At 52.8% G+C, this 25,020-nt stretch overlaps 2 protein-coding genes across 5 annotated transcripts in view; one reads left to right on the top strand and one right to left on the bottom strand.

Moving 5' to 3' along the window:
* Window positions 1-1,432, top strand: part of Cerk (ceramide kinase) — a gene marked incomplete at its 5' end in the record, with an annotated part of 40,413 nt that extends 38,981 nt beyond the window's left edge. The window contains one exon of the mRNA XM_051159372.1: window positions 600-1,432. Within this exon, the coding sequence (XP_051015329.1) occupies window positions 600-651 (52 nt within the window). The remainder of the gene's footprint in view (window positions 1-599) is intronic.
* A 5,297-nt stretch (window positions 1,433-6,729) lies between these two features.
* Window positions 6,730-25,020, bottom strand: part of Gramd4 (GRAM domain containing 4) — a 76,040-nt gene continuing 57,749 nt past the window's right edge. For 3 of the 4 annotated variants that reach the window (XM_051160162.1, XM_051160160.1, XM_051160163.1), the window contains exons 4-19: window positions 24,223-24,343; window positions 21,001-21,080; window positions 17,737-17,869; window positions 17,124-17,149; window positions 16,279-16,370; window positions 15,085-15,176; window positions 13,979-14,027; window positions 12,608-12,679; window positions 12,116-12,159; window positions 11,940-12,049; window positions 11,668-11,822; window positions 10,226-10,370; window positions 9,333-9,426; window positions 8,495-8,579; window positions 7,567-7,635; window positions 6,730-7,051 (exon numbers count right to left, since the gene is read on the bottom strand). In XM_051160162.1, coding sequence (XP_051016119.1) covers window positions 6,947-7,051; window positions 7,567-7,635; window positions 8,495-8,579; window positions 9,333-9,426; window positions 10,226-10,370; window positions 11,668-11,822; window positions 11,940-12,049; window positions 12,116-12,159; window positions 12,608-12,679; window positions 13,979-14,027; window positions 15,085-15,176; window positions 16,279-16,370; window positions 17,124-17,149; window positions 17,737-17,869; window positions 21,001-21,080; window positions 24,223-24,343 — 1,472 coding nt within the window. In that variant the 3' untranslated portion in view covers window positions 6,730-6,946. The remainder of the gene's footprint in view (window positions 7,052-7,566; window positions 7,636-8,494; window positions 8,580-9,332; window positions 9,427-10,225; window positions 10,371-11,667; window positions 11,823-11,939; window positions 12,050-12,115; window positions 12,160-12,607; window positions 12,680-13,978; window positions 14,028-15,084; window positions 15,177-16,278; window positions 16,371-17,123; window positions 17,150-17,736; window positions 17,870-21,000; window positions 21,081-24,222; window positions 24,344-25,020) is intronic. The other variant, XM_051160161.1, reaches the window with a different exon arrangement.

Raw genomic sequence — 25,020 nt, 5'->3', positions numbered from 1 at the left:
GGCGGGAGTCAGAGGATTGGGAAAAGCATCTCAATTCTGTCAGGCAAAAATGGAGGAGGAGCCTCAGAGGGGCCTGTAGAGGCCACACCACACAGCCTTAGGGGTCTCAGAACCCTATGGTGGCCCATAAGGACATGTGCAAGAGCCTGGGGCCAGGTGGCTGGCTCTTAGTGACTTCACCCATTTAGTCCCCTAGGTACCCAAGAGGAGCTCAGGGTCACTCTTAGCCAAGCTTACAGGGTTGGTGCTGAACCTTAGAACCCAAGTCACCCCTGGAACTTTTTAACTGGTCCCCCAAGAACCCAGCATCCAAGCTATGAGCAGGCTGGAGGAAAGCTCTCATGCCCATTCTTGTTGGCAGGGGAGCATTTGTTCCCCAACATGTGGTACTGGAATAGAAACCAGTAAAAAAGAGCAAGGAAAAGTTTTTCCCCATAGAAAGAATAAAGCAAGCTGTCTTTTGAAAGCAGGCTATTAGTGTGATTGTGCATATCTGGAGAGTGAGGGAGAGCTCTAAGATTCTGGGAGGCGCGAGGCTCAGGTCAGCTGTGGGTGATGGAACACATGTGGAGTTTACATGCAGTTGTCTGTCTCTGCAGGGTCCACTGCCAGCTGGTGCGCCTCTTTGCCCGGGGAATTGAAAAGTCCTAAGCAAGAATCCCAAAGTCGAGCAGCCGTCTACCTTGAGCTTGGGGAGCGTGAAGATCACTTAAGAAAAATTTGACAGACCAATTATGTTGATATATCCACTTGAATTTAGAAATTTATTTTTGATAGGTAAATCTTGGTTTTAGAAAAGACAGCTTTGTCAAACAATTCCGTATCCATACCTGGCACCCTTGGTTCTCTGTGCACTGGAGTCGCTTTTCACCTAACTTGTTCACAGCAAATGGCTCTTGCTGGTTTGGGGCATTGGCTTCCTAGATTTTAGCCATACTGACCATGCAAATTCCAAGACGGCCTTTTAGAGGCCATACTGCAATAATTTTAGGGACATTATGAGTCCTTCCCAGGAATCAGGATATAACATCTGGACACACGGGTAATGACCCATCACTCTGATCCCTTTATGAGACTTTCTCTGGAGTTGTTTGTGACCAGGTTCGGGAAAGTTAAATGGCTCGCTTTGCCTTCATTTTGCACCCACCTTCATTTATGATCAGGATGTTGCTATGTGGCCCTTGCTGTACGCCACAACCGTGACTCAGTGAGGGTGCTCCGCACAGATGTGCCTACAGAGCCGGGCCATGCCACTTCGAGAAGACACCCAGGGTGACGGCTCATCCTCAGGACTCCCCCTCATCCGCTGCCATCATAGCTGCATCCCGTGAGACAATCCAGCGAAGGACCCACTGGAGGTTTCATTCCATCAACCCTGGTAGCCTGTGCACTCCGGCCTGGGCTGTCTGTGAAGCACTAGCCAAAAGGAGGCTCTCTCTGCAATTGAAGCACTTGGCACAGCTGGGCTTTGGGGGGAGGGGTGGTAGGGGGAAGACAGAGCGCTTGTGAATTCTACACCACCCTGAACTTGAGGGTCACCAGTGGGATGGTGGGTGATGCCAGGTCGCCGCCCCCCACTCCCCACCGCCCAGGAACTTTGGTGCAAGGCCCTGTGTCTATTTCCAGGGTCCACATCCTTTCTCCCCTCACCGTGGTTTGTGTTCCATGTACTTAGCGACAGCTTTGTCCTTGTCTGTCAGAAGGGTTTAATCCATGTCTTGGCTGTTTGCTTTGTCTCCACAAGCAGGCAGTTGCTGCTCTTGCAGGCAGTTGCTGCTCTTGCAGAAGCCCTGGGCTCATGACCAGTCTCCTCTAAAGAGCGTTCCCGACCCCCAGGGGCTTCTCAGCCACGCACTGCGTGGCCTGTGCTGTACTCCCGACTGGTGCGTCTGAGATGTGTGTAAAAGAGTTTTTATGTGAAATTCAAGAATATGCATCTTAAAGTTGGCTTGCAAAGGGAGAAGGGCACTGACTGTTACAAGAGTCCTGGGTTCCGTATTGGGGAAAGCATGTATCTCATGCAAGTCCCATTAGTCACTACAGAGTTCAGCGGGCTGCACCTGTTTCTAGGTGCTCTTGCATTGACTTATATTTAGAAGCGTACATGAAATTCTCTGTTTAGCATCCAGTCTCATCCAGACAAATGAGCAGCTGTAAAAGTAGCTGTGCTTAAGGACCACAGTTTTGTTTTTGTTTTTTATGGTTTTTCTTTTCTTTTCTTTTTTTTGTTCTTTGTTTTGTTTTGTTTGTTTTGTTTTGTTTTTTGTTTTTGTTTTTGTTTTTTTGTTTTTGGAGACAGAGTTTCTCTGTGTAGCCTTGGTTGTCCTGGACTCGCTTTGTAGACCAGGCTGGCCTCGAACACACATTGATCCTCCTGCCTCTGCCTCCTGAGTGATGGGATTAAAGGTGCGTGCCACCACACCCAGTAAGGACCACATTTTTAAAGGGTATTGTGCAGTGGTGCTATTTAATGATTGACAGAGTAAAAGCACCTAACAATTTCCATCCAAATCTGTTCCTGGATGGGCAGAGCCCATAGATGTCAGACTAGCAGCTCTTTGAGTAGGTGGGCAGCCTTGGAGCAGCATCAGGGCAGAAACTTGGCTGGTCATCTCACTGCCCACTTACCCCCCCCCCCAGCATTCCAGAGGGGCTCAGGGCCCAAGGCAGCTGTGGGTGCCCCTGGATCTCAGGAACTGCACTCCACCCCACCCCCACGGATTCAGGTCCTCATTGGCCTTGCTATATGATGCCCATTCCCCAATCCACCCCATACCACTGCCAGGTCTACAGGAGGAGTCCAGATAGAGGATGCTTTGTCGGTGCTTAGCAGTGCAAGCCATGCTCAGAATCTCAAGTCTTGATGCTGTCATGGAGCATCATGAGTGTCAGACATGTACGACCCATGACACTTACACACAGGATGGGAGGGGCCCTGACATTCCCAAGCAGTGGACTGTGGTCCCCATGATGCTTTTTAGATGCAATACTCCAACCCCAGGCCTTAGGTATTTTAGGAGGAAAAACAAAAAACAAACAAAGGAATAAAGGTTGGACTGTGGTAACTTAGGATCCTGTAGGGGTTCTGGTCCATGTTTTAACCCCTTTGTGGCCCACGTCATACGCAGTAACTTATTCTTGTGTATCGAAACTAAACAGTGTGAACAGGGAGCGGGCTGGTTTCCCAAAGGATGCTTCAGCCCTCAGTACAGCCTCCTGGAGCCGGAAACACTGACAAGGACAGCCAAATATGCCTCCTGATCCTGCTGGCTTCAAGATTAGGAAGTGGCATATTTGATCTGGTATGTTTGAGAAGACAAAAAATAAAGTTACTTTGAGCAGATTTTGGCGCTTCCCCCCCCCTCTTTTACAACTTGATGTTATTTTCAAAGCAGTTTTTTTTTTTTTTTTAATGAAAACACAGATTAATGAATCTGTGCTAAGAAAGTGAATATTCATCGAGCTCTCCCTGAGGAATCTACCCCTCCCCCACCCTCCTTGCGGGTTGCTCTGCTGCCATTGTAACACCTGAGCAGTCCCTTCCTGGGTAACCCGGGGATGTGTCTCCCATGGCATTATTATTTAGTTGGGATTTAGCTGCTATTGCCTGAAGGAAATGCACCAAGTGTTGCTTCGTGACTCATTCTTTTACTGATACCGCTGTGCTTGCATGGCACAGGTGAGGGTGCCGGGTAGCACATGAGCACGTGCATCCATACAGCTAGCCACAGTGGTACATGTCGGGGGGGGGGGCCTCAAAGTCTACTTGGCTTAAGGGAACCAGGCGAGGGCCTCAAACGGGGCTAAGTATGGTGGTGCTGTGTAGCTGAGAGGGTGAGCAAGGAGTGACTGGGTTGTCACAATGAGGTGTGCTCTTGGGAGAGCTGAGCATCTGTGAAGCTCCTAGGGACTTTGTGCTGTGTTCAGCACCAATGCCAGTATGTGGGATAGATGCGTGGGGGGGGGGGGGTATGCTTGCTATGGATGACAAGAGGGAGAAGTAAGATGGATGGATGGGGCATGGGGGAGTATATGTGTATGGAAGTATGGATAGGTAGGTGGGCAGATGTAAGGACGGGTCAGTAGATACATGATGTCTGGGTGAATACACAGAACATGCAAGTGTCCAACCTCCTATGGGCACACTTCTGGGTACCCAGTGGATATGGCCCCCTTCCAAAGAGCTTTCAGCAGCTCACTGAAGGCTTGTTTGGGGTAGGGATGGGGCCAGGCACCATCAGTGTATCTATCCAGGATTGCCTCTCGGGTTTTCTGTTGTCCAACATCAGCATCTGAACCAATGAAATCAGCATTGCTGGAGACCCTTCTGCTCAGGACCCCAGGCTGGCAGAGACCACTGCCTGGTCCAGTCTCCCCCTCACACACCCAGAGCCAGCCACTTCTCCTCTCCTGTCTTCTAGGACCATGGGACAACCTCCTGTTCCAAGCCTCCTTCACACCAGGGGTGGCAGTAAAACAATCAGCACCCAGTCCTCGGGTCCTACTTTACCCCCAAGACTCCATTCTCCCAGGCAGTTTTATGCTGAGCATTAACTGCGCACTGGTGGCCATGAGGACTCTGGTGTGGCGCAGGCCTGGGGGCCACCCAGCTGCTCTACTAGCCAACATCTACACACTCTCCTAAGAACAGAGCCCCACCCCCTCCAGACTTAGCACAGAGCATTTTAGGTTTATTAAATAAAAATTATAATTTATACAAGACTTTGTATCTAAACAAGGTTTTCTTTTAAAAAAAAAAAGTGACGGAGGATTTTTTTTTTTCCCATCAGTTCTTTATAGAATATGATCCTTTTGTAGAACAAAAGTTACACCGGTAACAATTATGTACAGATCCAAAACAGACTCAAGCTTCAGACGTACAAAAATTGAACATTCTAGGTCAGTGATTAGTCAGCAATTAAATACCTGCCCAGATCACACGATCCAGTACAAATTCCAGTGTCTCTGTAAGTATGCCTAGAGCCTGCAGAGGCCCCTGGCCCAACCCTGTCCCCCCTGGGCTCCACCCAAAGACCTGCTGGTGGCCAGCTGTGGAACTGAGGGCCACCACTCACCTCCCTGACCCCACTACCTTGGCCCATGGTCAGCCTTCATCTCTCTTTCCCAGAGAAAGAGACTCAAACTAAACCACTTGTTTCACTTCAAAAGCCTGTTCAGCCCAAGGCCTCTGTGTGACACCCCGGTGGCACTCCGGTGGCAGTACTCACCAACCCAGGCACTGCCAGGGTCCGTAAGCATTAACCACCATGTGTGGGTATCAACCATGAAACCATCCCTGGAGACAGGCTAGAGGCCATGCTGCTTCCCTTCTGGCATGTTGGGGTGCTACCAGGTCCCCCCCTATCTCACCTCATGTTCTTCAGAGCATGAGCATATTACAGGGGCCGAAGCCACAGCCCTGGGCGGAGGGTCCTGCCTCCGTGTTCAGACTCCTCCATCCATCCATGTACCGGAGCAGTGTGGCCTTTGCTGAACATCTGGGGTGGTATGTGTGCTTCATCTGGCTGCCCGGCAAGCCCTTCCCAGCCCCAGTGCGTGGCCTGAAGCCCCTGGGAATGAGGTGTCATAAGCCCAAGCCACCAGGCCTCACCCACACCGGCAAATGAGGATTGGAGCGAAGGTAAAAATTACATTTGAAAAATGATACAAAAATAAGAAAGACAGATCGCTCTCTGTAAAAAATATAATCTTCTGTTTCTTCAAAAAAGCAATCTCAGTGACATTGGAAAGACTTGGGACAAGCTGAAGGAACCAGAGTGATCCACCTGGAAAATGCGCAGGTGGGGTGGTGGTCGCCCCCTTCAGAGGCCCAGGCCTCCAAGGTCGCCTGCCTGTGAAGTTTCCACCTTTGCTGGGGCAGGAAGCATGGATAGGGTGGGGTCAGGCTGGGCCTCGCTGGGCGTGCAGGAAGAGGGAATACTGTTAGCTATTAGAGGTACAGGGCAACATTGGGCCCCCAACCTCTGCCCACAGTCATCTCCTGTGGCCCAGGGCCCTCCCACATCTCCCTGACAGCCCCTCAGGCCAGCTCCCTGAACCCGCCCCATTTCTCAGAGTGGCTGCAGCCTGGAGGCCAAATGCCAGCCAGACTACCACTAAGTCTCTCACTTAACAGCAGCCAGAGTGGAGAATGTCCCCAAAGCCTTTCCCAAAGAGCAAAGTGTTAAAAAGGTGTGCTTTTGCCAACATGTCATTCTAGACCCTTGTGGCTACCGACCACTGGCCTGGCCTCTTAGCTGGAGTGTTAAGCCAAGATGGACCTGGGCCCTATGAGTGGTAGCTCAGGCCCAGACACCAAAAACGGAGGGGGAGGAACCCCAAACACACCAAGCCCTGCAAGGCCCTACCTACAGCCTCACAGTGCCCACAGTTAGATTGTGGAAGGAGGGTCTGAGGGCCGAATGAGATGACTGGAGATTTCTCCACTGGAGAGGAACCTCCTCCCTGCCATTTCTCTCTGTCTTTACCACTCTAGCCGGAAGGGGCTACAACCACTCCCAGCTATGGCTGTGGTGGAAAAAAAGCCTCTAGCCTCTGAAGAACAGGGGTCACAAGGTCAAGCGGCCTTTCAGGATGGCAGGTGCTGCGTCTGTACCCAGGCCCAAGATGCAGAGTGAGGAGCTGTGCTTAGCAGGGCCTGAGGGCGAGTGTCCTGTGTGCCATCCTTCAGACAGGATAAGCGGATCCTCTGGCCACCTGTGTCCACAGGCGTCCACAGGCGTCCACGAAGGTGCTTCATGTGCTCGGCACAGGCCAGCCCGGCACCATTCTGTGTGAGCTGCGGCCCTTTGGGTCTGCAGAACCCAGGGCCAATATAACCCAGCCACAGTCCAGGAGAATTATTGCCGAAGATCGCGAGGACAGCCCATCCAGTTCCTCCAGCCAACGGTTAGAAAGGATTCCAGCAAACACCTCAGAGTCGATACTAGCTGTCACCGCCAGAGGCCGCTCCAGACGTGATTTTCATGTACTGGCTGAAAATGGTCTCAAAGGCTTCATCTCTGTGCACCATGGCACCAAACACCAGGGGCTGGAGGGGAAGAAAGGGGGAATGGGGGGTGGTGCATATGAACACTTCATAGCCAGGCTGGGGCAGGAAGAGGCCCTGTCAGGCCACGGCAGCAGCGCACAGGGCTGTAGATGACCTGGCAAATGACCAAATACTCCTCTCTTTCACCCAGCAGGCGCCAGCCTGAGAAACCCAGCCCGTGGACCCAGCCTTTTCTCCTTGAACGCATGCAGGATCCGTTCTTTCTCCTTGGGCCTCCACCAACCTGTCTGCCCTGTAACTCTATGGTGCCCACCCAAGCCAAGCTTTCTGGACCTTGACTCCATGCAGCAGGTTCCTGTGCTGAGGGAGAAGGGAGTCTTCCCCCTCCAAGCTCAAACCACATCCCAGGGAGGCTCACTCAGTCCCCCTGGCAGCAGTGGGGGGGGGGGGGGGGGGTGGCCCAGGGGTGTGTTTGTGTGTGTGTGTGTGTGTGTGTGTGTGTGTGTGTGTGTGTGTGTGTGTGTGTGTGTGTGTGTGATCTGCCAGGCACTTACTTTCTGGGTTGATGGTGTCGATACAGCAATCCCCATGCCTGACCCAGGGAGGACGGACAAGACTTTGTACTGAAAGAAAACAACACAACTATTTCCACCAGCTTCTCCCACGTACAGGGGTGAAGTCAGCACCCCATCCCCCGTGCCCAGGGCATGGTCCCCGTCTGGCAGGCACACAGACACCAAGACATGTAGAGAGGCCTAGGACATCCCAGCCACAAGAGGTAAAGGGTTGTGTCTTCTAGTTTTGTGGCTGTTCATTCCTCCCCACCCCTTCCCGGCGGCTGGTAGTCTGTGAGGCCACCAGTCAGCAATGGCTGATCCGCAAGGGTAGGCTTGGATGATCCTGGCGCTGACTGTGTGCCTTCCTGTGTTACCTGACTGTGGACCTGGAGGAGTGACCACACAGCCATGGCCTGAACCAAGACAACAGAAGACCCTGTCTGGTACTGGTACTATTCTGGACTAGGCTGCCAGCCAGGACCCAGGCTACTCAGTTGGAGAAGCTGCTTGGCTTTCCTCTGCTCCAGGGAACAACACCCCCCCAATAACCCCCTCCAGACAGAGCCCTGGGTTTGATCCCCAACAGCACAAAACAAAACATCCACCACTACCACCACCACCACCACAAACCTGAGTTCAAGGTTAGCCTGGATTACATGAGATCTGAGGTCAGGCAGGCCTAACTGTGGCCCTTTTCTGCATGGATAATAGTTATCACGTCAGGTGCCAACTCCCAGGGATGTGGGAGAAGTGAGACTGTACTGTGGCCCAAGGTATACAAGCATCTCAGGAGGAGGCTGACAGGGCTCTGCACAGAGCAGAGACACTGGCGGCGGCAGCACCTGGAGAGGTCTCTAGCTAACACTCGTCATATTGGAAAACAACGCCCCAGGCCGTAAGCGTGGTGGGATGGGTGGGCACCCACCTTCTGGATGTCTGTGATGTCCATCAGCTTGATCACTTTGTTCCTCTTTGATGACCCAGACTTGGAGCTTTCAAAGCACAGGTAACTAGACAGGGAGAAAAAGTGCAGAAGCAGGAGATAGCAGCTGGGCCAGAGGGGCTCCTGCTAAGCAGGGTGCCCTTCTGGACTGCCTCCATATCCCCGTGGGACGGTCAGTGATCCACCACAGTCAGCACCTGGAAGGAACTGACCGCCCTTCTCTGTGCTACATCTAGGCCTTTCTCTCCCACAAGACTGCCAGCAGCAGGTACAGGGAGGTGTCCTAAGGCCCCGCCAGCCTCTCCTGGGCCGACTTTTTGGCAGGGTAAGCCAGAAGGGACTTGGGGCTATGGCTACTGCTGCAGGTATGGGAGACACGAGGGTAAAGGGCCCCTTGAGGATGACTGTCTACCCTACCCCTGTCATGGCCCTCAAAAAGCATGGGGGTGCTGAGACACAGCAAGGGCAGGTGCTGCATAGTCCTACATAGTGGAGAAAGGCCACAGCTAGCTTTAGCCTAGCCTTAGACTGCAGGGCCCTCAAAGGTCACTATGAAGTCTACTTTCCTGAAAGATCTGAATAGCCTTGACCTACACATGAGCACCCCAGATGAGAGACCCCCATCAGCCAAGAGGAGGGTGGGGCTGGCTCAGGAATGGAGTCATGAAGGGCAGCCGCTGGGCAGGATGAGGAATAGAGGTTGGGCTGTGGCCCTACAAAACCTGTTTGCTGGACCTGGGCATGTGTCTGGGACCTGGGGAGGGCCCTCTCCTCCCACTCCTTCTCCAGCGGTCATGCTTGGGCCTGGGGCATCACTCACTTCTCTGTCACATACAGAACCCCATTCCTGATGTAGTCCGTGGGCATCTTCCGGTCTCGGTTTATGAGGCAGCAACGCCAACCGTTCTCACACACTGATGGAGAAAATGGACCTGGAATGTTCTTCCTCTGGAAATCCCTGGGCCTTGACCTATGTTGGCGCCTTTCAGCACCGACTTGTTGGAAGATGTAACCACAACCCCATGTGGGACCATGAGAAAGAGTCCAAGTGTGGGCTGATGGGGGCACTGTGCTCATGGAGCACAGGACAGGCCTGGGTTCCATGCCCAGCCTGCAAATACAGAGTCCACAGTAGGGGGAGGGGGGCTGTCAGGAGTGAGGTCACCTAGCATCTGAGGGAAGGGCTTTCCTCTCACAGTAACCAAATCAAACTACAGTCCTCACTGGCTTAGGCAGCTTTCCACAGGCCAGGCCTACAGCGCAGGAGACTGTGGAGAAAGGGGGCCAAGCCCTAGACTCTGGATCTCAGGCACTTACTGAACACTTCTCTTGAAGGCTGCCTGGACACCCAAGTCTGAAGGTGTCTGTGACAGGCTGTACACTCAAGCCAAAGTGCCAGGACATGCCCGGGCTAGGGAACCTGCTTCAGGCTTTTTCAGCTTGCACCTGGGTGCTAATGCTATGGGAATCCCCCAGCAGGGGGCAGGGCTGAGCCCCACTCTCTGGGGATTTCCACTTGGATCTACGCTTGGACAACCCCAACACCTCACTCCTTGTCACCTCTCCTGGGAAGTAAGGCCTGGGCCTTTCCCTCACAGGTGTCCTCAGCCTGTCCTACAGGTCACGGGTCATGCTCCTGCATGGCCTCAGACCCAGCCCCAGTCTTCTATCTCCTCCATGACTGGCTGGGTCAGGGACTCAGGACGTGCTTACCTGCTAGTGGGCGCTCGTTTTCAGTCAGGTTAAAGATCTCATGGAAATTTCCCTTCTTGGTGCTGTGAAAGCGACTAGCATCTTCATCTTTATTCAGGCCAGCTGGAGCACTGGAGACGTAGCTCCGTGATGAAGCTGTCTGCAGCTGCCAACAGCACACAGCTCTGGTCAGGCTCTGAGGAGAGGCAGCTGAACCCGCAGCTGATATGACAACACACTGGCCTCTCTGCCTATACCAGCTACAGACTGTCTTGACGGGCTCTATCCTTTCCGGAAAACATGGGATGTAGCTTCCACAGGCCCGTTCCAGTGCTGGCCTTGCATTGGATGAATTCCATTTGCTATGTGGGCTAGATGAGGGACATTTTCCTCTAGAGATGCCTATAGTCTTCCCCAGCCCACAGTGCTGGACCTAAGCCTGGGCCTCAGCACACAAAAGGCAAGGACACAGCTGCCCAAGATGGGTTCTGCACTAAGGCAATTAAAATCAGCATTTCAGAAGTCAACTGGCCACACAACTCTAGAAAAATCAGTCACAACACAGCAATGTCATAGCATCAGCTCACAGCAGGCCCCAAGGGGGCTTCCACACGGACACGGTACCTTGTCATGCCCTGAAAGCTGGCCAGAAAAAAAGACAACAGGTACACATGTGACCGTCACAAAATGAAAAAAAAAAGGGGGGTACACGTGATATGAAGTTGTAAGCACAAAGAATTGAGCATGACTCAGCAACAGACACATGGTGCCTGTGGGACACAGGGGACAAAGTGGTGGGGGAGGCTCCACCAGGATGAGGGGGTGGGGAGGCTTCATCAGATGCACCAGTCCTGTCCTAGGTAAAGGTATGTGGTCTTGAGCCCTAGAAAGTTCCTGTTCTGGCCACTCCAGAGTTAAAAAGGACCCTCAAGTTGTTCTAAAAGATCAAGCTGTGTCCTGGGGTACCTCTACCTGTTGGAAAAGAGCCTGCAGTGCTCCTCCGGGCCCTGGCTGCTCTGGCCAAGGCTGATCTTAGGTTTCCAACAATTTTCACTCTCCTGGACCCCAGAGTGTGACCTTCCCAATCCAACTCAGTGCTTCACTCACACAAAAAGCAGAGGGTCACTGAGGCACCCCCTCCTGAGAGAGCACTCATATGGGGACCCTAATGAAACTTCTCACACACCCCTGGTGAGTGCTGCTGGGCCTGAGCACACCACCCACCTAAGACCCTGAGGAGACCACGCTGGCCCACTCCTCCCAGAGCTGGCTGCCCCTGACATATGAAGTGGGTGGTGACAGGGGAAAACCTCACGGTGTTTTCCACAGTCTATCTCAAAGGTTGCTAAGACCTGGAAAACACCAGGCTCCGTGTGAACATATGTAGAACCAGAGGTCAGGGTCCATCAGCTTCATGGTTCTGCTTGCACCCTCCTCAGGGTGGTGGGGGCTGGGAGACTCACCCTGCGCGACACGGTGGCACCAGCACGCTCCTTGAGCTGGGGGTCAGTGGGGAGGCTCCTCCAGATGATATAGGGCGTGTCGTACTTGGCTCGAAGCCTCGGGCAGCGTTTGAAGATGAAGTCAATTAAGAAAAACTTGATGCCAGCATAAAGGCCTGAGGGGAAAGCCGGGATAAGTCCATGCAGACAAAGGGCGGGCACCCCAGCCCATTCCCCGAACTTGGGTGTCACTTCCGCGAACCATTTCACCGGGCAGCAGTGCTTTTCCTTACCCACAGCGAGCCCCACTAGGCGGTAGGGGAAGAAGCAAGAAGCCAGGAAGGCAGCCCACAGAGCGATGTACAGCTTCTGTGTGATCTCGGGTTGCACCCACATGAACAAGCTGGAAGGAAGACGGAGGTCAGGTGGGGTGGCGCACACCACCCTCGCTGCGGGGACAGCCACTTACTTCTTGATCTTTTCCAGAATGTCGGCCATCTTGCCAAAGAGATTCTGTGTGAAGAAGAAACTGTAGTTGACCACAAGCTCGAGTGCCTGTCAGTCACACAGACACACACACAGACACACACACACACACACACACACACACACACACACACACACGAGACACCAGGGGAAATACACAGACCCTGTGGTCCTGCCCTGCCACTCCCAGGTCTGAGGTTCTTGGGTCTAAAGCTAAGGTCACTGAAAGTAATGAAGAGGGTGGATGAAGCCAAGCCCTGATTTCTAGGGGTGCTCAGCCCTGACTTCTAGGGGTGCTCAGCCTTGGTGGTGAAGGGTTCTGTCTAAATAAGGCCGGAGATCCATCAGGAAGCCATGTCCCCCCATCCCCCACCCCGCCACTTCAGCAGAATGAGAATGAGCGACCAGAAGAGGCATGGAACTGCAGGTCATGTGACTTTTGGACCAGGGTAATGGGAAAGCTCGGAGGTGGCACCTGTGCTTTCTGGGCGACGTCCAGCACCAGCTGGAACTTCTCAGACACGGTCAGATCTTCCTTGGCGGGTTCCTTCAGTCAAAGGAGAGAGAGAATTTTCCACTGAAATTTAACAGTTCAGAACAATTACTGACAAAACAGCACGAAGGCTCCCAGCCCCAGGGATCTGTGGGTCACTGCTGTTTCAATACAGCCAGAGGCCTGGGTGCAAAGACATCTGTTGGGCTAAGTGTGGAATCACCCCTTATGCTTGCTGCCCTGCTCTCATGGAGAGGGGAGGCAGGCTGTGGGGTGCCCCCAGGGAGCAGACCCAGTGGCGGACAAAGGCCCTGACTCACTCTCCCAGCTCACTCCAGTGCTATGTCCTCTCAGCTTGGCCCCCACTTGCTCCGTGACAGGCCAAATAACTGAGGCCCAGACCCGCTGAAGTTCACATGACTCTCGATTGCTCCAGTAAGAATCTCCTAAGGGTGCCCACCCCTCAGTCCCAGAATTGGGCAAGACATTGGCTTGCCTTCTTGGAGACTGCCCCAGTACAGAACATCAGATGTGCCCACAAGCATTGTGGCCCGCCTCTGTCCCACAGGCCCACCAGTTCTTCTAAGACTGTAGAGCAGCAGTTCTCAGCCTGGGCATCGTGACCCCTTTGGGAGTTAAATGACCCTTTCTCAGGGGTCGCATATCAGATATCCTGCATATCACATATTTATAATATTCATAACAGTAGCCAAATTACAGTCATGAAGTAGCAACGAAATAATTTTATAGTGGGGTGGGGGTCACCACAGTATGAGGGACTGTATTAAAGGATCACAGCATTAGGGAGGTTGAGAGCCACACTGCTCTCCAGGGACTCTATAGAGTCTAGAGCAAAGTTCTGTCAATAATCTCAGATGTGAGGGACCATGTGGCCTCTGTCACAGCTACGCCCCTATAGTATAAAAATATCCACAGCTGTGTTAACAAGGAGATGCGACTAAGTGTTAATAAACCTTATTTACAAGCCAGGCAGGGGCCAGATAGGGGTTCTGGCATCCAGGACGGAGACACAGCCACTCATCTGGCAGCCTGCTCGCCTCCCCACTCAACAAGCTCTATAAGGGCTATTGTAGCTCCCTTACTGCCCCTACATCAAGCTGGGGTAGAAAAGGTCAGCCAGGACAGATGGACAGGGAAATCTGCTTCTAGGTAGCGAAATTTTATCCAATTGAGCTGGGTAGCCTCCTGGAGTTCAGGCTGGCATGGCTGGCCTCCTCTAAAGATTTCCTACCAGGGCATGATGCTCATCTGGACCACTCGCCCCATGATGTGGTCCCAGGCTATGAGTCCTGACTGAATAAGACAGAGGGACAATTTGCCCCCAGGACTCACCACAGCTTCAGACACTTCTGGCACAATGCTCCACTGTATCCGCCAGCCCCTGGAAAACAGAAGCCACCACAACCATGAAAACAAAGTCACCTTTTGGGGGGAGGGCAACATTGAGCTATCAGCTGAGGTACCAGCTAGAGTGGGGGCCTTCTGCTCCTCAGAGCTGGCCACATAGAAGAGACTCCTGGAGCTGGGATGCTCGCCTGAGACCTCACTGGCTACCCACACTGGTTTCTCCTCTGTTGGGGCACATGCATCAGCAGTCACCATGGGCAGGGAGAAGCCCAACACTGTGACTGGCTAAATGAGCCACAGTGCCTGTTTGACCTTATCAGGCCCCCTGACTGGTGTGTTAATAAAGTTTTATTGACATCAGCAATGCCTCTTTGTGGATTGGTGGTGATTAGGGGCTGGGCTAATGGAGACTTATGCCTCCTTCAAAGGCATTTCAGTGTTTCCTACAAAAATCATTTTCAAGTGAATTCCTGAGGCAGGCACAGAAGGGGATGGAGAAGACCGCTATGTGGACTTGTAATCTTTTGAGGGGCTGAGAGGGGATCTGGAGTCAGGGGCTTTCCCACAAGCCAAGACAAAAAGCTAAAGTTCACTCCTAGGAGCAATCACAGGCAAAGCCTACCCCAGGAGTGTAGACAAGGGCTCACCCCAGATGTAGCTTCACCAAAAAGGGATGCTCAGTGAGGACACAGGGTAACAGAGGGAAGGGCCTCAGCCTTCGTGGAGTGAAGTGCCCGCTCGCCATGCAGATATGTGTGTGCATGCTGCTAACACCGAATTTCAACCTCGACTGCTCAGTGCTTCCTTCTTACAACCAACAACCATCAGGCCATTTGTGAGGGTGCAGAATTCTGCAGTTTCACCCACTCACCCTAGGGTTGGCGAGGACTTCCTGCCAAACACACGGCACCTCAGGGTGGGGACTGGGGTTGTACTGCAGCTAAGCCACCCACCACCTGCTCCCTAAAGTCTCCAGAGACTCTCAGGGGACCACCCACAAACATGGGTAGCTTGTGTTACAGCGACATGGGAAGCAAGCCACACAGAGCGGCCACGTGCCACGCAGTCACGTAAGAGCCCAGCTCACCTACCTGGCGATGAGGTAATTAAGGGACAACCTCAAAATTGCTAGGAACAGGAACATGGGGATGGCCCAGCCATGCCATACAGCATTCATGTACACCTGAGGGTGAGAATGTGAAGGACATCCTTAGGGACATGCCAGGAGGTGAGGGACATGGTCAGGCAGACCAAGCAGAGTGCTCTGCTCTGGTACAAGCTGCGTCCTGCCTGCTTCCTCCCAGAAATAAGTCAACCCTTCATCAGGGAGACCAGTCCCAGATCTGCAGATGTTCAGGGAACAAGTGCATGTGGGATGGGGCAGTCAGGAAGGCCGCTTCCAGCTTAAGAGAGAGGTTTACTCAGGCACGCAGTGGACAGGGAGGCTGTCCTGTGTGAGTTAAGGGATCAGAAGAGGAGAGTGGGGGCCCCATGAAAAGGTCTTGCTTGTCCCCGGTGTGACTCCCATGTCTGGGTTCTTCCTCCCCCGCCCCCGCCCCGCCCCCTGATGAGGAGGGTCATCATTGCTGAGGTAATGGGTGAGCTGCCACAGAGGCCCACGTGGAGCTGGAGGCTCTGAGTGGACAGGCAGAAGGTGGGCCCGAACAAAAGAGTCTGTCTCTTAGGGAGATATTCCATGGACCTCAGATGGCAGAGAACCCTCTCTCATGGTCTCAGCTGTGAGTGTGCAAAGTGCGCGCCTCCCTGGTGGGCAGTGAGTCCCCGAGAAGGCACCAGAGGGCATAGCCAGGGTTCTGGTTGTCTTGGGACCCTCCAAGGGTAAGACTAACTGGGCAACGCCTACCAACGGGCTTCCTCAGAAGGAGGGCAGTATATGTGAATACTCTGGAAGGTGCCCAGGGCTGTTGCCTCCTCCTAGCCTGGAGGTCCTGGCAGGGGGACGGGTTACCCACAGCCTGCTGACACCATGAGTTTGTCAGGAGCCTCCCTTGGTCCATGTGGCCAAGCCTAAGGTCACAACCAAACAGTGAGCCAAGAGGCTTTTCCCAAGGATGCTGCTATGAGGTACGTGCCATGCAGAGACAGCTGTCATTAGGTCCCCAAGGGCCTGTGGTCTAATACTGTGACTGCTACACACACCCATACTGCAGATGGAGAAGCTGAGGTTGAGCATCCAGAGCCCAAGGAAGGGTTGCCTGGGGGCCCCACAGAGAAGACTGGTCTGGGTACCCTGCTGGCCCTACCCAGCCTATGAGAACACTCACGGTGAAGGCGATGGCAGAGGTGTAGATGGAGTACCAGTCAGATAAGGCAGACAGGTTCTTCACAAAGTTAGTGACGGGCTTGGCACCACGCTCTGGGGACAGAACAGATCGCAAAGGTCAGCACAGCACTGGCCTTCCCCTTAGCACATGAGCAAGGTCACATGCCTCCCCTCAGCCAAGCAGTGTCCCTCCTGACCGCTGAACACAGTCCCTATAGGGAGATGCTACCTGGCCCTAGCAGAGGCCCACAAGTAGCAGGAGATAGGGGAAGGAGAAACAATAAGGATAGCTCTGTGGGACCTGAGGAGTATCAGAGAAGTAAGCCATAGTCTACCCCAAATCAGTGGTTCTCAACCTGTGGGTCGGAACCCCTTGGGGGTTGGTGGAGTCAAACGACCCTTTCATGTGGGTCGGAAGGGGTCGCCCAAGACCATCAGAAAACACAGACATTTACATTATGTTTTATAACAGTAGCAACATTCCAGTTATGAAGTAGCAACAAAAATAACTCTATGGTCAGGGGATCACTACAACATGAGGGACAGTATCGAAGGGTCTCAGCAGCAGAAAGAATGAAAACCACTGTCCTAAAGACTGAGGTGACCAGTGGACACTCAACTCTCTCCACATAGCCTCTGACTGTGGTATGTCTCGGGCACTCATCCATCACAAGTTTTGTTTTTTTTGTTTTGTTTTGTTTTGTTTGTTTGTTTGTTTGTTTTTGTCCTGGAGAGGATAGGGGAGGAGTTGCCCTTCAATGTTTTTCTGGAGAGTTCTACTCAGCTCACCAGCACAGAGGCTGCCCTCCCCACCCCCTCTCCCACACCAAGCCCCGTAGCACTTACTCAATCGTCTCATGTTTTCGGTTAACCTGGGAGAGGGAAAGAGGCAAGAATCAATGTGAAGTCAACAGAAAGCTCAGCCTGCCACTCTGTGCGAGCGTATTAGTGCGCGGGCAGCAAGGGGGATGTCTTAAGTGCCTGGGACACTCAGGTGTCTGGAGACAACACTCACAATGACATGGGACACAACACTGAGTGCCCTTGTTGCTGAGCCCTAAGTTATGGAGGTGGGGTGACCCCACTTTAGACTGACCCTCCCGTCCACCTCAAGAGGAGGCACCCTGATAGTCTGACTCTTTAGAGCCCCTAGGGTCTGTGGGACTGTTTGGTACAGAGAGCCATCGTGTACAGGCCAGGTCTATGAGCCGTCAAGTGGACACTGGGCATACATAACCCTCACATGACTTTTGTCACAAAACGCAATATGGATGTGATATGACTCCTCTTTCCCACAAGCTCCTCCAAGGAGGTGCCCCAGAAACATGGGCACAAAGGGGTCTCTAGGAACTTGTAGCAGTCACTTGAACAAGCCGTCAATACTGACCATGCCACCAAAGCTTAGGACAGGGCTCCAGTCTTAGCACACAGCTCCTTGGGCTTGATGAGGCTCCCCTACCTGCGGGCGCTGAGGGGCTCCTCCGTTTCTACCGTGTTCTCCTCTGGCTGGAAGCGGAAGTCCTCCACGTACTCCCCAAATCTCTCATAGAACCACTTTTGCACACGGGAGGACAATCCTTGGCTGCGGCGGTCTGTGGAAAAGGGTAGAAATCAGGGAGGGGCCCTGCAGGGTCCACGAAGCCCTTCTGGGTTGGACCAGGGACGTAGGGTAGGGATGGGGCCTCGCAGAAAAATGCCACTCCTTAAAGGAAATGTTTAGGGGAGTGAAGGTTTTACTACGGAGCAAGATGTGAAAGGGCCCAGCCAGAGGGGCCTCTGAAGGGTTCAGGTCCCTGAAGACACTAGGGTGCAAACCAACACACACAAGTCAGAGCCACCCCAGCCACACAGACTCTCAAAGGCATGTCTCCATCCTCATATTTGACCCCAGCAATCTCCAGATGTGAATTTTCCAGAAGCCTTGGGCTTAGGTCCAGGCCATGTCAGACCATGGTGACAGTCTGTATCACCATCCCTGTTGACCTCTGGTTTGTCTTGGAAGCGACTGAGGGGGTTCACCACTCTAGGGTAAAGGGCCCAGAGACCAAGCTGTTGGCCGGGGTGAGCTCATAGTGATTGGCTGTGTCCCTCATTACAGACAGCTAGGACAACAGATGGCAACCCAAGTGGGAGAATGCCAGGGAGAAAGCTGCCAGAGCCCAGCAGTGCCCCAAGAGTCCAATGTAAAGAAAACAAGATGTGGCTCTGCCTGTAGGGGGCGCTGCCCCTACCATAATTTAGAACAGTGAGAAAGGCAGGCACATGGTCACCAGACACCTGTGGGGCCATAAATACAGATATCATGTGTCGATTAAAACTTAAAGAAAATACACCAGGTATGTTATGGACCCATGGCAAGTGGACAACAGTCAACATAAAACACAAGGTCATGCGGCCTGGACAGAAGTTGAAGGACATAGGCCAACGGGGGTGAAGGGGTAGGGGGCTACCCAGACAGCCCTGCAGGCTTATCTGGCTTTATTACCGTGCACCAAAGTTTTCAGGTGGACGTGGGCAGGCAACGAAGCTTGTCTGGGAGCCAAAGGCAGTCTAAAGGCCAGGTGAAAGACTGGCCAGCCTGAGCTTCTATTTTTGTTGTTGTTGTTTGTTTGTTTTTGTTTTTTTCAAGACAGGGTTTCTCTGTGTCGCCCTGGCTGTCCTGAACTTGCTTTGTAGACCAGGCTGGCCTTGAACTCACAGAGGTTTGCCTGCCTCTGTCTCCCCGAGTGCTGGGATTCCTGGCATGTGCCACCGCACCTGGCTTCTGTTAGATTATTTATGGACTCTGGACTCACAAAAGTTCACTTACCAAGAAATAATGTTCCTTTTTTCAGTCATTTAAATATATAAAAAGCTATTTAAAAATATAAACCCAGGCTGGGCATGGTGCAGAACATCTACAATCCCAGCACTGGGATGGGGAAGGGGCCGGGGCTCTGGGGTGGGGAAAGGGGGTGGGGCTGATGCAGGAGAATCAGCCTGGGCTACAATAGAGAGACCTTGTGTCATGAAACCAAAAATAAAGCAGACAAACAAAACCAAATCAAAGCGAATCAAAACCCACCACCAACAGCAAAAACAGGCAGGGTCTGTGGGTTGTGGAGCCTGGATCCAAGGGAACATGACAGTCTGCCTGAAGTCCATCCACTCAGCGAGAGCCTGTGGCCTCTGCTAGGCTTCCTAACCTAGGAAGTTTTCTGCCACACTCCTCAGAGCTAGCTTCTAGGAATGGAAAGGCCTGAGGTGCTTCGTCCCTGAGGCCCAGGGATGAGCTGAGGCAGGCACATCTGATGGCTAGCTTCCTTCATTTATCTAGGATGCAGCAGAGCCAAGGTGTGGTCCCTTTGTTCTATCACACCTTGGCTGTCTTGGAGGGTGACCAGGAGCCAAAGCGTGGAAAAGGTATACAAGCACCACACAGCCCCACATAGCCCACCACACCTGGAGACCGTAGCAATCAAGATTAGGCTTGAGGGTGCTGGAGAGATGGCTCAGTGGCTAAGAGCACCAGCTAATCTTCCAGAGGACCCATGTTCAAGTCCCAGCACCCACACAGAAGCTCACAATCATCTGTAACTCCAGTTCCAAGAGAGTCGGTGCCTTCTTCTAGCCTTTGTGGGTACCACACTCACATGGGTACACACACACACAAATGAAGGCAAAACACTCATCCACATAAAATAAAAATAAATATTTTAAAATTGTATTTTATGTGTATAAGGGTGTTAGATCCCTTGGAACTGGAGTTACAGACAGTTGTAAGCTGGCATGTGAGTGCTGGGAATTGAACCCAGGTCTCTTGGAAGAACAGACAGTGCTCTTAACCACTGAGTCATCTCTCCAGCCCCAGTAAATCTTTTTTAAAAATTAGGTCTGACCTTGACAAGAGGACAAGGGATCCCCAGTCCCATGAAGGACCAAGGAGTGGAGGAGACTCCACACTTCTCAACCCACACTGTCACCAAGCACTAAGGGTCTCGAAGTCTCCTGTGCTGCTCCTGACTTTGTAATCAATAATCACAAGCTAAGGGTTCTCCGTGTAAGCCTGGGAACTGGCCAGGGATCCTCAGGATGGCCCAAGGAGCCACTTCCCAAGGGACACAGCTGCCAAACCTGCACCGGGACTGGCTGCCAGTGGGTGCAGTGAGGCTGGACCTGGGAGAACTTCAGGAGTGGCCTCATCTCCTGGGCCTCTTCCTGATGCAGGCAGCCTGAAGCCAGCGATGTAAGGCATGGGTTATGCCAGGCTTACTGGCACAGAGAGGGAGAGCCTTGTGAATGGTCAGCATGTGGCGGGGTGGTGGTGGTGGAGGACACTGTAAGGGTACAGCTAGGGCACACAAGACCTTTACAGAGAAGGACAACTTTAGAAGGTAAAGTACATGGCAAGATGGACACAGCCACTAAGGCAGGAAGCAAGGGAGTGAGAAAAGGCGTGTTCCCATGGCATTCCTTGCCGTGGCCTGTCACAGTTCACTCAGTGCCCACACAGGCTGACCAGTCAAAGGGAACAGGTCACCAAGTCAATGTAGTATAACCAATGTGCCTCTCGGTGCCTCTCAGGAGGTGTGGCCAAGCTAGACAACACATCTGTGCGAGGAAATGTGATCCCCTTCGGAGTGACTTGAGCCACAGTGAGAGACACTAACCCAGTTTTGATGGCAGGAGGTCCCCATGGGAGACGCCTGGCTGGGGAGAGAACCATCCCTTCCCAGAGGCCTACCTGTACCTGTGCCTGTGCCGTTGCTGGCCTGGCTCTGTCCCTTTGGCGGCTGCTGAGGCTGTGCTGGCTGCTCCTCAGACCTTAAACAGGACAAACGCAGGGTTCATGAGTGTAGACACCCACAGCACCACACGGAACTGAACTTCAGGGCCAGGTGGGATCTGCTGGCTCCTGAAGCCCCGAAGGCTGGAGCGCTGGCGAGGACGGAGCCCACCAGGCGGGGAGGTGCTTTCTCCATGGGTATGTATTGTAAGTCTCACTAGGTAAGTAGTGTCTCATAAACAAGAGGTTCGCCCTTCCTATTAATTTTAACACAGTTGCTTATTTCATCCTAAAGGAAAAAAAAAAAATCTTACTAATAAGAAAACCACACACCACTTTATGCAGCACTACATGAGGCCAAACCTGGATGATACCCCAACATCCCTGTGCAGGGTTCCAGCTAGGCCATGCCAGCCATCTCCCCAACTTCCTGCCCCCAGCTCAGCACATGATCATCACAGCCTTTACTGGGCCTAACAGCTTTCTTGTCTCTGTCTACCTGTCAGACTCTTACACATTCTCAACTGTACACCCTGAGGGACCTATAGCTCCGCAGCCACCCTTGGGTGGCATCTCTATCCTGTTTCTCCAGCCAGCCACTCCTCTTGAGTGTCGGGACACCAGCCACCTCACCCTGCACTGACTTGGGCCATGCACACACAGTAGCTGTCCCTGCGGCCAGTCGTTCCTAGGCTCTATACTGCAGCTACCTGCAGCTTCAGGGTGCAGTGTGAGCACATGTGTATATCTGTATGTGGGCTACACACTCCTACTGGCTGGTTTTGTGTCAACCTGACACGAGCTAGAGATGTCAGAGAGGAAGAAACCTCAGTTGAGGAAACGCCTCCAAAAGATCCAGCTACAAGACGTTTTCTCTCAATTAGTGATCAGGAGGGGAGGGCCCAGCCCACTGTGGGTGGTGCCATCCCTGGGCTGCTGGTCCTGGGTTCTGTAAGAAAGCAGGCTGATGAGGAGCAAGCCAGTAAGCAACACTCCTCCATGGCCTCTGCATCAGCTCCTGCCTCCACGTTCCTGCCCTGTTTGAGTTCCTGTCTTGACTTCCTTCAGTGATGAACAGCGATGTGGAAGTGTAAGCTGAACAAACACTTTCCTCCACAATTTGCCTTTTGGTCATGATGTTTGGCTACAGGAATAGAAACCCTGAGACACACGTGTTGTGAGGTATATGGATGCGTGTGTTTGAAGTGTCCCTACATAGGCCTTCTCTCTCCCCCCAGTTCACTAACATGATCAGAAATGAGGAGGTCTCCCCCTGGAAATGCGCCTCCCTCCGACCCCTCCGCTTTCAGGCTTCCAGAAGGCTCCTAAACTCTTCTCTATCCTCAGCATAAAGCAAAGGAAGGGCCCCTTGCTTCTCCTAGGACCTTCATTTTCTACTTCCTGGGTCACAACCCGGATGTTCCTCTCCTATCCACATCCTAGTTGGACACTCTACGTCCTCAGACTTGACTGAGAGTCCAGAAAGCTCACCCACCAAGGAAGAAAGGTGAGGGAGGAGGGCTAGAACCTCAGAGTGGGACTGGGGCTAGGGGACAGGTAGTGGGCAAGAGAAGCTGAGGCTGCTGGGACAGTAGCGGGGACAGGATCAGCCTATGGCTGAGCGCTCCTGCTAGGACGACCAGGGGAGCTGGACCTTCATGGGAAGCTGGGGAGGTGGCATGGAAGAGGTCACTCTATGCATAAGGGAACAGCATTTAACTTCTGAGTCTCTAAGGTCACAGTTCAACCCAGGGGAATGCTAGCCGAGGCCTCTGGTGTTGGGAGCCCACCAGACTAAAGGGCAAAGCAGAGTCCCTCATCTCAAAACAGGCCCCATGGTGAGCCCTACCCTGAAAGACTTTCAACAGGCTGACCTGGGCTTGGGGGACAGATGGACAGGGTAGCCTGACTGACAGGAGCCATAAAGCATGTGAATTGTAGCCAGGAATATCAGGACAGGGACTAGGCAGCTTCATTTCCAAGACCTGCACTTCTCAGAGCTGCTACTGTAGACTAAAAGACCCAGGAGGAAGCAGACAGGACCATAGAGGAGCCTGTCACTCAAGACTCAGATGTGAGCACCGTCGCCAGCACAGTTCATACTCGAGGGGCAAAACCCCCAACAAGGAAGACAGCTGGTCTCCATGGACAAGCCTGGTCATGTTGGCTATTCTAGAGGCAGTAGTGTGTGTCCTAAACTACTGATAGTCATTTGCTCTGGCCTAGTAGGGACACGGATAGAGGTTGAAAGTACAGCGGGCGAGGATATTGGATGCTGAGCTCCGTGTAGGCCACAGGGCCTGAGTAGCCAATGGGGAAGGGCAACACATCTAGGAAAACACAAGGCAGGGTGGGAGAGTCCCAGCAGGGCCAGCCAACTGCCTGCGGGTAGATAACAACAGGGTCGGGACAGGGTCCACAGGTCAGGGAGCATTTTCTAGTCAGGACTGGAGGGTATGTGGTGGTCTGGTGTCTTTGGGCTCTCTTGGGTCACAGCTAGTAACAGGATCACCCACCCTAGGCTCCCCATCTCCCAGAAAGACACTTTTCCACATCATGGCTTGGAAAGTTTCAGCTAAGACTTGCCCCTGGGGGAGTCAGACTCACTTTGCACCCCTTCAGGGACTAAGAGCAAGACTTCTCGAGTGGCCTAGTTCCCACCACTCTTGGGGACCACAGTCATGTTAGGGTTCCGGGCTGAGGGTCCAGGAAACCCTGCCTGCTGAGGAGGGGGTGAACACTGTGGTTTAAATGTGGCTTGTTTTTCAAGGGCACAAAGCTCAATTCTTGGTATGATGGTGGAAGGGTTGGGGGACCTTTAAAGGATTATGCTTGGGAGAAGGTTCTCAGGTCCTGGGAGCAGCCTTGGGAAGGGGTAATATAGTTCTCTGGGACTCTAAATTATTTCTCACCAGAGGGTCATTAAATGTGTTTGAACCTGCCTGGCTTCCAGCAGGATGTAATCTCTCTCCCGTACACTCTCCCACCATGAAACCACACACCATGAGTCCCCACCAGGGCTAAATCAATGCCAGCTACGAGTCCTTCAAACCCCAGAACTGTGAGTTTAAAAAACAAACAAACAAACAAACAAACAAACAAACAAAAAAACCTCTTTTCTTTTTAACTACCAGCCTCAGGGATATTGTTACAGTAGTAAAAGGCGAATGTGGCTGTCACCTGGCCTTTAGCACCTCCTGCATCTTCTGTTCCAGCTCGATCCGGCGCTGCCGCTCCCGATCCAGCTCCTGCCGCAGCATCTCTGAGTTGGTCTCCTCTCGGAGCTTCCGGAGCTCCTCCTCTGTGGAGAGAAGAGCCAGGCGATTGGCATTATGCCCACTGACAACACTACCCAACTCCAAGACAGCAGACAGGTTCCTGACAAGGAAGGGACCAGAGTGTGTGAACTTCCTCAGGTTCACTGCGTGCTCAGTTGGCAGGTGCACCCTGGTCCCTGACTGCTGTCTGTGAGGATGTTGGTGGTGGGGATTTAGGTCTGGGACAAGTGGCTGTGGTGCCGAAGTGGACATGGCCTCCAGGTTCTCCCAGCATCCCTCAGTCCCTACCTGTTATAGGGTATGGCTGACATACCCCACCTTTCTACCCTACACTTTCCAGCTAAGGGGCTGGGCTCTTCACTATATAATCCAGACATTTTTGTTCCCCGACCCCCACCCTGTGCGTGCTTTCTCTCTCTACCCCCACTTTTCTGTCTCCCTGTCTGAACAGCAACTTCTCTGGCCTCCTCCCGTGAGATCAATGAACCCATGAGAGCTGCCCCCAATAAACCTGCCTATATATATCCTTAATTTGGCTTGAATTGGCTCACTTTCACCAGCGAAGAAGACCTACCAGTTGGCATCTCTTCTAACCCCTCCTCTGGTTACACAGTGGGGTGTGTGTGTGTGTGTGTGTGTGTGTCTGTCTGTCTTTACTGGGGTTCCTCTTACACAGTCGAGACAAGACTAGGGCAAAGCA

The sequence above is a fragment of the Acomys russatus genome, chromosome 17 (genome assembly GCF_903995435.1).
Source record: "Acomys russatus chromosome 17, mAcoRus1.1, whole genome shotgun sequence".
Taxonomy (NCBI): domain Eukaryota; kingdom Metazoa; phylum Chordata; class Mammalia; order Rodentia; family Muridae; genus Acomys; species Acomys russatus.
This window is presented reverse-complemented; position numbering and strand designations above follow the sequence as displayed.